Here is an 11,132-nt window from a genome sequence, read left to right on the forward strand (position 1 = left end):
ACCTATTTTCGTGGATATAAGGATTCACACCGAATTTCGTCAAAGATAGAAAACGAAATTTTTTTTTTATGTCTCAGATGTTTCCTCAGATATTCTACAAAATAATTAAAATTGGTTTATTTCGATTTTCTTTATGAATCCTTCACTTTGACCCATATTTCATGAGCAACCATCTCAGCAACGGCGGCAGAATGCGTCATTTTTCGTGTACAATGTTTGATCTATAAATAAGTCTAGAAAAACACATTGTGTGTATGGATACCGGGTGGTACAATTAACTTCTCTTAGTATTCATCTTTAATATCAATTCATTATAACTAGTGCCAATTCCTTCAAAGAACCACGATAAAAAAATAGTTACTGACAAAATAAGATATGTAGCGTGATTTATTGCTAAAAGTCACTGAAACAACACAAGAATATGGTCCACTTTGTGTTTCATAGAAATTTTCTGCTGACATAGAATCCGCTAGTTGATCACGTGACTTCATTCGTTGGAATATATTCTAGCAGACGACACTTGGAATTCCGATTACCGCTTGGGATTATAAGGAAATTCGGCCGATGGTGACGTTTGGTAATAACTGAAATCCGACATTTTGTATTTGTCAAAGTATACATTAATACATTTTACCTTGCTTGAAACTACTGGATTCATTCTACTAGCTGACATTGTAGAGAAAACCCATGTTTATCAAAACAAGCTAATGCGGAGGTCGCGCATGGTCGCTCATGTAAATTATTAATCCTTTCCGGAAGTCCACGAATAATAGGTTTCCACGAAATTAGGTTACTTGTGTACACATATTCAAGACCCAAAATAAACCCTTCTCTCTTGGACGAGGGCGCTCAGTGAAGTAGTGACGGAAGCAATCCTGAAGTGTAAATTTGTTAAATTGTGGCAAGATTACCCCTCCCCAGCCTCTGCATTAGGCCTATCATGTCGCCTTAAGTCGAAACTCAAAGACAAGCGTAAACAAAGAATTGTTACAGCCCTTGGACACATTGGTAAGATCTGTATTAATCAAGCTGCTAAGATCAACGTGAGCTTAAGTAGCTTATGATCAAAATAGCAAATTCAAGAATGTTTAGGAGGTATGAGCAGATATGCGGACCAGTATGATAGTAACTGGGCGTGTAGGCAATAGGTTTGACAATGTAGGCTACGTTGATATTATGGCATGCCGCATTTTCACTGCCTTAAAAATTGGCTGTGTACGATAATTTATTGCAGTACATGTGTTGTGTGGGGATTAAAATAGGGTATGAAACAACAACCTATGTTATATTTTGATACCGGTATTTTTTTTTGTTGCGGATATTTTCAGAAATAGTCTGGACCTGTTCCTGTGTCAAATTGAATCGGTAAATATGGCTCACACGGCCTCTTTAAACATTATATTGTAAAAAATAAAGTGAATAGACTCAATAAACTATTCATTTATGTAAAGAATATGTATTAAGTTTTTCTTCCTCATTCTTACAACTCACTTGATTTACTGTTGTCATATATTTACATAGCAAGACCTCTATTTATATGAATATATCATCAACAATAGACGTTGATCTGGTTTGGGTTTAATTGTTACGGACATGAAATGAATTTACCAACATGTTATTGTCCTGAAAAGCAATGTTCCTACATTGCTGTTCATATTATTTAAAGTGATACTACGTCTTAGAATGAACATGAAATTTAAAATCTCCAGGAAGGTCAATATGAGTAATATTCATTAGTGATCTTACCTGGTGTCATAAAGTTACAACAGAATCCCTGTAACATGTGGGAAATTCATAAAACTAAGTAATTATTGAAAAACGCTTAATCTTAATATGAAGCGTTTTTCAATAGTTAGTTGTATATTTATAGATGATTACTAAGTTTTTTGGATTTATCAGATTATATTAGAATCCTGTTATTTATAACACCAGGTATGTCTACTGTTGAATATATGTCTAAGACGTAATATTTCCTGTAATATGAATAAAGTCTACTACTGGCAAGTGAAAGGAATAAAATGTAGTAACTAGGAAATATTTCAAGTTAATTCTGTATTCAGGCCAAGTTATTTCAATGTGACATGACTCAATACCTGCACTAACGTATCATACTTATACATGACGTTGACAATAATAATGTGTCCTAACTGTATTCAATTATGTTTACTGTGCTGTATTAAATCTTTCCCCATCTTGCAAGATAAAAACAACTTTTGATTTTCACTATGATAAGATACATCAATCAGATTAAATCTTTTGGTTTCAAGATATCACTTAGCGCACAGTGCGTATATAAAGTCATCCAACGAAAAAAAACAGTAAACATATTGCATAATCTTTTATAGAACATATTCATTCAAAATCTTATTTGCTTCAGTTAATTTTACCACAGATGAATGATTCCCATGATTAATCTGTTAACATAATTATGTTTATGAATTTCAATCATATTAGACTAATCATCATTTACAATAGTCAACTCTTTTTATCAGGCTTACAGTGGACATTTGACTCAATATCTACTTGCAGAATGTGACGACAACGCATTACATTTAAACTTATTTTGTATAAAACATGATTACTATTATGAACTAGATCACATTATACAGAATTATAACAGAATTATTACAGAAAGTGTAAGGGGAAGTAACAACATAATATTAGTACAATAAAGACAAAAAAAAAAAACAATCAAACGAGAATCTGATCATACAAGGGAGATAACTCCACTTTAAATCCAAACAACATGAGCCAACAATTAGTTTATACTTATTTACTCCGTCCATAACGTGAGTATTTTCAAACTGACACACACATACACATCATTCACAGTCACAGATAATCCTTATTCAATCAGAACACATATTAGTCCAAAGCTGAATTTCTTAACTTAGCTTTCCTTTATATCTATTCCAGATATCATTCATTATCACAATTTCATCTCCCAACCACTCATTCAATATCTATATCCTCTGCAAATGATGTTGTACAACTAAATACTCCTGAAAAATACATATTCATACAGGCCTTTAAATAGAAGTTTGGGATATATCTGACCAATTAGAGATTGTATCTAACCTGCATTATTGAAAACCATTTTATTCTGATTAAAAACAACATTAGACATTTCATTTAATGTGATTTAATTGATTCTATTGATAAAATAAAGATGAAACTGTCTGTAATTTTGTTTAAACACGAAGTTCGAGTTCTGTTCTATTAGATATTTAAGAGAAAAAAGGGAAAAAAACTTTAATGTATATCTGTTAAAATTATACACTACCTGAAAATTGGTGAATAATAACGAACGGGAAATATATAATTGTCTTTGATCTGTATCATATCTCCACAGATGTAATACTTTTCCTTCAAATATAAATATATCTAATTTATTATTAACAAGCTGTTGTGGAGTAATCATGCCCTTTTTCCTTTAACCTATAGAAATAATTGTATCCACATCCATGTCATTATTAATATTCTTATTGGCAGTAATTACCAATAAAATCATTATATATATCATATTGTTAATAGCAACTTGGGCGTGACAACAATCTAAACTTCCATTGAATTATTATGTTGATATGCAGAAGTCAGATTTGCATTCTTAAAATAATTTAGATGTTGAAACTGAGCTAGTAAAGCATATATTTAAATGACAATACCCCTATAACCTAAACAAATAGTTTCATATCTCAATAGAAGAAAAAACACATGGTTCAAGGCCTCTGAAGCTTTCTATGAAAGTGCCGGGCTGAGAATGGGCAACAGAATTGTCAAAGTGGAATCAAGGTAATTCTTTCTCATGTATATTGATAAGAAATATGAAAGATGGGTGATGGGAATTGACTTCCCTGGCCCCCATGGAAAAAACCACACTGTTTCAAGGCAACAGTTTCATTTTCATACAATTGGAAAATGCTTATCTGAGACAATACTGAAAGAGTATCAGAAGATTACAGAATCTCACCTAAAACAGTTTCAGAATAATTCCCAGTGGAATCAGCTATAAAATAATTTCCTTCAACACAACTTATCTGATCTAATTTATTAACATTAATTAGTAAATCTTCTGTTAACTGGGTAAATAATGCTGTTCCACTTGTTTTCCAGTTCTCTGTATGATAAACATATGAACTATTCTTTACAGGCACAAAATTACGACCTGCAATTTACAAAAAGATAGAACTCAGAAATATCAGGCAACATAAAATACAGATAATACAGTCTTTATCCTTATACAGGATACCTTTGCAATTTATTAAAAGATCAAAAAAACAAAAACTATTTATATTATTTTAACAACAGTTTTAAAAAGAATCCCTACATTGTAAACTAAATGAAATATATATTTCCAGACAGAATCAAAATTGTCATGACCCATCAAAAACTGTTAAAAGGGGTCAGAAGTTTATTAATGAACATTTCATATATATTTAGTCCCTTAGACTTCAAATCTAAAGAAAATCGTTATCTAACAAAGCATTTGATTGGTTAAATAAGCTTATTCTTATTGAATAACCAAAAACATGAGATGCATAAAAAGTTCGTCACATCATGAATGGTAAGTGGGGTCAACTGCAAAAAGCACATGAAACAGAAAATTCTGATTTCCATTTCATTGAAATTGGAAATATTGAGACCTGAAATTCAGTTTGAAAGGTTCAGTTTAAAATCTCATCCATCATGGAGAATAAGTTCAACATGTCCAACTTAAAATAGGTCAGCTGTTTGAAGATAGCATAGAATGAAACTCTGAGTAATAACATGAATCAAGTTCTGTTTTAAATATTTCTATTTACTGCTCATAATAAATACAGTAAATAATAATTAAATGTAATGAAATGTAAATATTGTTTATATTTCACCTAATGACTCAAAACATTTCAATCTATTAGCTTTCAGTTTTAAAGAGATAATTCTGTATCTCTGATGTATTCAAATAATAAATTTGATATTTTTACTCGGATATATGTACTTTATGTCCTAATGTTACATTATATAATAGTAAATGTTTTACATAATATATAACCATGGTAACAAATTAATTCAAATTACTTAAAGGGACTTAAAGAGGTTTTCGAAATTTCTTATGTCTGGCATATTTTAGATGTAGACAGAGGACATATTGCTGAGTCAATTTTCACAGAAAAGCGCATAAATCTATTACTCTTTTTCGATTTCCAACTGACAAGGGATCTTTATCCATGATTATCTTTATGATTGTCCCATCTAAAGACATAGATAACTGCATGCAAACACTGATGAAGGGAATGTAGGGTGAAAAATCTAAGAATATTGACTGAATCCTGATTCTCCACGATAGCAAGATAGAAAGCAACCACATATCCAATGAGGTTCTATCGTCTGTTGGTACTTCACATGACATCATTTGCTTAGTTACAACTGGTGGCTGTGGGTGCAAGTCTCAAAAGTGAAAAGTGAAAGTCTGATGACCTTGAATAAGTCATCTTCAGTCATAATTCCAGTCGACTCAGCCGTAAATGGGTACGGTAATCTGGAAAAGATCAATGCCAATAGGTTTGGTCAAGAACCAGCTGGTAGAAAGGATCCTAAATTGTGAACATAAGTTCTTATCCTTGTAAAATATAGTTGTTTCTTCCTTTCTTTCTTGTTTAAAAATGTAGTTACTGGTTCATTTAGGAAAATATTACATATAGTCTTTTTCTAATTAATAATTAAAATAATCTGATTATCACAATGTCTGTATGTATACAATAATCAATATATAGAAGTAATTATTTTCAATTCAAAGAGAGAAAATAATAGTTAATCATAATAATTAAAACATTGGTAGGTTTCTGGTAGTTACAACTATCATCAAGTGCCCATGTCTTTTGATACAGGTAAAAAGAACTAAGACTGTTTTAAGTGTTGTCAAGTTCAACATATCATCTGCAGGTTGAATTTTCACTTATTTTGGTGCATAGTTGGCTAAGATTGTATCTCAACTATTTCAACCAATGTGTGGAAAGCAGTGATTCTGATACCAAGGACATTCTCATTTCTACACACCTGTAGTGTTTTGGTCGGTTTAATGTTTACTATAAATCTCCTGTCAGCATATGGTCATTTGAAATATAAATATTATATAGTCAACACTTGTGGCCTTGTAGTGCCTATATTTTAGCAATATATGTATATCTCTCCTTGTATATTTATACTGTTATAATCGACCAGTTATTGGTGAAATCCTGGTAAATAACACATTGATATGTAACATTTGGCAGATCAATGGGGTGAAAAGTTTAACATTGTCAATAATCATATGATAGTCATATTTTCATAATCATATCACAATACTATTTAAAGATGATATGCTAGGCATTTGCAATAACTCTTAAACAATTTCTCAAATAATTGAACTATCATTTTGTTAAAATGTGATTAATTCTTGGTCACTGATGCAACATATGGGTTTTATGGTGTTCATACCAAGACCTAAGTCAGCCATGTTCCATCCTTAACATCTAAAAAGAAACAATATGTAATAAATAAAAAAAAAAATAAACTCACCGAAAATTGTTTCATTATTATTAGAAACTGTTGCTGCTGTAAAACATGATTCCCTGTCATTCATTTTCCGTTTCTTTGATAAATAACATTCGCCATCACTGTCACTCCACGAGTCACTGTTCATATTCTAGTCTTTATCTTTTTGAATGTGATATCTAAATATAAACCTATGGATATTATTTCTTGCCTGTAGGTTGACATACTCAGGTGACTGGAGCCCTTAACTTAATTTAGGATTTCAAAAACAGAATGAATTAGACTGAAGTAATTGATTGATCAATCAGATGACTAGAACACTAAAATCATAAAGATTTCTAGAAACAGGCTCCTGTTTATAATTATAAGATTCAGAAATTTAAAAATGTACCATAATATTCAAAATATCCATAGAGTACAAAATATTTTAAATATCAAATTTGAAAAAATGCTTTCCTTACTGGAAAAGATTGAATATACTTAGCAAGATATGTCTATCAAAATTATCAACCTTTTAAATCATCAATTTTCTCAATTATTCATCTTTATTAAGAATTCAAGCTACGCTCAGTGATTTCCTATACATGTCTCTGATAGCTGTCTAAGTAGGCCAATGTTAACTATAGGTTATCACTCAACAGGCTAAATATCTGTTCTGTCTCCTACACTATAGTGCTGCTATAAAGCCTGTGTCAACCTGGAAATACATGAATTATATCTGTTACAATTGACCATGATATGACTTCACGATCTTAACCAATTAAAGGCTAATTACCCAATTTAAATTATGATTGGCCAATATCACTTTGCTAACAGCTTGCAAGGCATACTTTCTGATTCACCTTTGACATTTTTGTGCATTTACCAACCCACTTTAATACCCTGATTAAAGTTTCAATCACTATCAATAAGATAGCTTGCCAGGGAAGGTAATATACGCCCACTTCCAGCTTGATTTTGATTAAAAATATTTGACGTTACAGTAACAATCATCAGTATGAAATATTCAACTTTTTGGGGTAATACTGAACATTATTACCAAGTTTTGCCAAGGTCCAACAAGAATCGTGTCTTTTAGAGTTGTCAAAAACAAGGGCATTAACTCATAAAATATTTTCGATTTGTAATATCAGTTCATCCAAGGGTGATAAGAAACAATTTTCAAGAACAGAGCATAACTCATACTAAATATTTTTCAATTCTTCTGATTTTCAATAGGGCTCATCCTTGGATGATTATAAACACTCACACTAAGTTTTGTCAAAATCCAGCAAGAATTGTGCCAGAAGAGTGTTTAAGAGCTAAAAATTGAAAATGTTATTATGAACAATGGCAATAACTCAAACTAAATATTGTTCCATTGTTCTGATTTTCAGTAGGGTTCATCCTTGGGTGATTACAAACACTCAACCAAGTTTAGTCAAAATACATCAAGAATTGTGTCTTCTAAAGTGTTAACAAAGCTAAATATTGAAGGGATCAACCTTTGGTGATTACAAAAACTCAACCAAATTCTGTCAAAATTCGTCAAGAAATATTTTTCATGAAATCCAGTCGCATACACAATACGATAATCAAAATCACCATGTTCAATTGACAAGTACTGTATCCACCTAAATTAAATAATAAAAATCAGACCTGCTCTGATAATGTAGCTTGACAAGTCTTTTTGAGTTTCACTCTCATATTTCCTACAAAAAGTGTCTTATAGAAGTTTACACTTGAAACTCGATTCTTTTTCAAATTCATCCATGTGGACAGTCTCATCAACATAGACCTCCAATATTTACACAGTAAGTTCAACTGTGACTATTTATATTTCCAGTCTCTTTATAGCCATGATAATTTTATAGACAACCAATTAAACCCCTGGATTAAGGTCACAACTCCAAGTTACAGTAATTTTTGGCAGAGTTTGTAGACATTATCATAAAAATTAGCCTATTGGCCACGGTAGCCTGGGCATTGATCTTTTTATAATACTAAAAAAAAGTAATTCTAAAAAGAAAGTAATACTAAAAAAAAGGCATGGATTGGATAGAAGAATTTTATTTTGAGAATCAAAAGAAGAAAATAAGGAATATATTATCTGGTAGTTTCAACTTGCTGATTCATACAAAATTTCTTCAAGCTTATATGAAAAATTAAATAGGAAGCTTAAAATATTGTTAAATTATATATATGTGATATCAGACAGTCTATGATGAGCTTATTCAGAATGTCAAACTACAAGGCTAGTCTCATGTTCTAGGGCCTAGTTGTAGTAGAGCTTGTATATGAAATTATTTCCATTATACCACAACAGAGAATTTGAAAACCTTTGCTCTTGTTAATTATTGACAGTAGGAAAGGTAAATGAATTTGTTGATACATAAGGGAGCCATGGTCTTGAGCTTGTGGATCTAATGTCCTGTTCCTTGTAAGATGGTAGCCGAAATCTGGCAGCTATGTCTTCTGGAAGATGGTCGGATGTGTCATGGAAACCCCGCCTGTAGACTTTTGTTATGGTTTTCGTTACCCAGTTCAGCGAAATCTTATAGGTGTAACATCTTAGAAAGTAATATTTTCTTGAAAGCAATGAAGTCGAAAAAAAGACTTCAGAGAGAAGGAATGACTTCCTCGAAAATACCCTTTCTTTCGTCAGAGCTCTGGTTTTGTTACCCCTGGCTCTGGACTGGAGAGTTCAATTAAGAAAGAAACCGATCGGACCTAAGAAAGGGTATTTTCGAGGAACTACTAATAATACTTTTTGTAGTTATATATCATCAACTTGTTTTGATAGAAAACTGTGGGCTTTTTTTTATCAATCTCAATGACAATTTGATATTACAGAATACAGGTAGCCTAGGCCCTATATAATATTCAAAAATATCACTTAACACTGTCGTCACAAGTTTCGTGACACTGAAAGATTGACTGTGACAGTTTATTTCCACTTTCAGTTATTTCTAAGAGCTTGACAGTTTCCCAAAAGCAAAACATTAAGTAAGTATATAATTCTTTGCAAGGTTACGGTCGAAATACATTCATAACATACATTTTAATAAGATACCTTACCAAACTTTGGCGCAGGCTTTCTTTTTGTTTACCAATAGTTGTCCAGACGTAGTTGACCTACTTGGTTATCCAGACGTCTTTGACCTAATTATACTGCAGTTCTATGCCAATGGTTTCAACATAGAGTTATAGTTGGTTTATGTATTGGTTTCAATGTGTTCTGTATACCAGTCAACTCGTCTACGTGTCAACTCGTCCACAAAAATTTTGTCGGAGATAAATCGTCTAAAAAATAGTCTACAAAATATAACTGGACTAAGCGATAGCTTTACTGATAATGATTACGAGAGACCATTTGATCCATATTTGTAAATAATATGGAAGAGAATGGGAATCACTTTGTATTATTGTCACAGTTTGCACGTCTCACGTGTACAGATAAAAATATCATTTACCTAATTTCGTGTAAAAAATGTGACAAACAATACGTCGGCGAAACCCAGAACGCGTTGCGAACTCGATTTAGCGGCTATCGCTTTGATATAATTCGTAGCAAAAATAGACCAATTTCTCATCATTTTGATTTACCTGACCATTCCATTGAAGACCTTCTTATCATGCCTATTGAATCAATTCCTGACTCTGATCTTATCAAACCAAAAACCTAACGATTACAGAGAGAAAGCTAACAGTGGCTCCAAATGGACTAAACATCCAGCATGATAATCAAATGATTCCATTTGTTGCCTTAATCATACAGCTGCCAAAACCTCATCCATCGTCAAACAGTATTACAGTGAATTACAGAACAGATTTCCGAATGTATATACCAAACGACTCGTAATTGCCTATAAGCGCAATAAAAACCTTAGTAATTTTCTGGTCTGTGGTAGATTCGATCCCATTGAATCCAATAATACTTGACCCCCCTCACTATTTTCTAGCTCATTAAGTATAATATATTCTAATCCTTATATATAGATGTTTATCTTTTCAGAACCTATTCATACTCTTTTCTTTTGGAACTGGTAACAAGAAAACTTTCATATTATAGACTTTCGTTTATTGTAGATTACTCCTGGTTGTTTTTTTAACTTAATACTAACTATGCTAACATCACCTTATCTTGTATTGAACATTTATCTCTTTATTTGTGACCTTGGCCAGTGCTTTACATAGAAGTTTTTAGGAACTTCTTAACACTAAAATAAAAAAAAATATCTGAAGAATTTCCCCTGAAAGTGTGTATTCCTCTTCGCGATGTGAGTAACTTTCACAGAAAATGTATTCCGTAGCTTTCTTCTTTAGCCTAATAGATGACATCCATCAAATTCAAACTGCAATCAGTCTTCACATGATTTTTCAATGAGTTTATGATCTTTATACTAAAAAGTGATTAGTAGTGGCAACAAATTATTATCATATACTCTAGTTCAAGAACATAGATTTGTTAATAACTAGTAAAATAGGTCATACTGCTTGAATTATTCTTCTGCTGATTCTCATCTTTATAAGCTACTAATAATTAAGGTATCTCATCATTTCATTATAGACTTGGTTAGTGGACCTTTGTAAATTATAATGATCTGTGGCAAAAACAAAAATCTCATATCAAACAAGCC

At 31.8% G+C, this 11,132-nt stretch overlaps 1 protein-coding gene across 1 annotated transcript; it reads right to left on the reverse strand.

Moving 5' to 3' along the window:
- Positions 1–2,326: 2,326 nt before the first annotated feature.
- LOTGIDRAFT_227914 (hypothetical protein) lies at positions 2,327–8,322 on the reverse strand. The gene is made up of 6 exons (XM_009045551.1): positions 8,152–8,322; positions 7,025–7,210; positions 6,538–6,692; positions 3,971–4,165; positions 3,284–3,366; positions 2,327–3,002 (listed from the first exon to the last, which is right to left on the reverse strand). Exons 3-6 carry the CDS (start codon positions 6,659–6,661, stop codon positions 2,964–2,966), a joined length of 441 nt encoding a protein of 146 aa, XP_009043799.1. The 5' UTR covers positions 6,662–6,692; positions 7,025–7,210; positions 8,152–8,322; the 3' UTR covers positions 2,327–2,963.
- Between the last annotated feature and the right edge of the window lie 2,810 nt (positions 8,323–11,132).

This window comes from Lottia gigantea (genome assembly GCF_000327385.1).
Source record: "Lottia gigantea unplaced genomic scaffold LOTGIsca_1, whole genome shotgun sequence".
In the NCBI taxonomy this organism is placed as follows: Eukaryota; Metazoa; Mollusca; class Gastropoda; family Lottiidae; genus Lottia; species Lottia gigantea.

Excerpts from the sequence above, each read along its gene's own strand:
- LOTGIDRAFT_227914 (XM_009045551.1), bottom strand. The coding sequence starts at position 6,661 with ATGAACAGTGACTCGTGGAGTGACAGTGATGGCGAATGTTATTTATCA. Across the intron at positions 4,166-6,537 it reads TAATAATGAAACAATTTTCG|GTCGTAATTTTGTGCCTGTA; the intron begins GTGAGTTTATTT and ends TGTAAATTGCAG. Across the intron at positions 3,003-3,283 it reads TATTATTCACCAATTTTCAG|GAGTATTTAGTTGTACAACA; the intron begins GTAGTGTATAAT and ends TGTATTTTTCAG.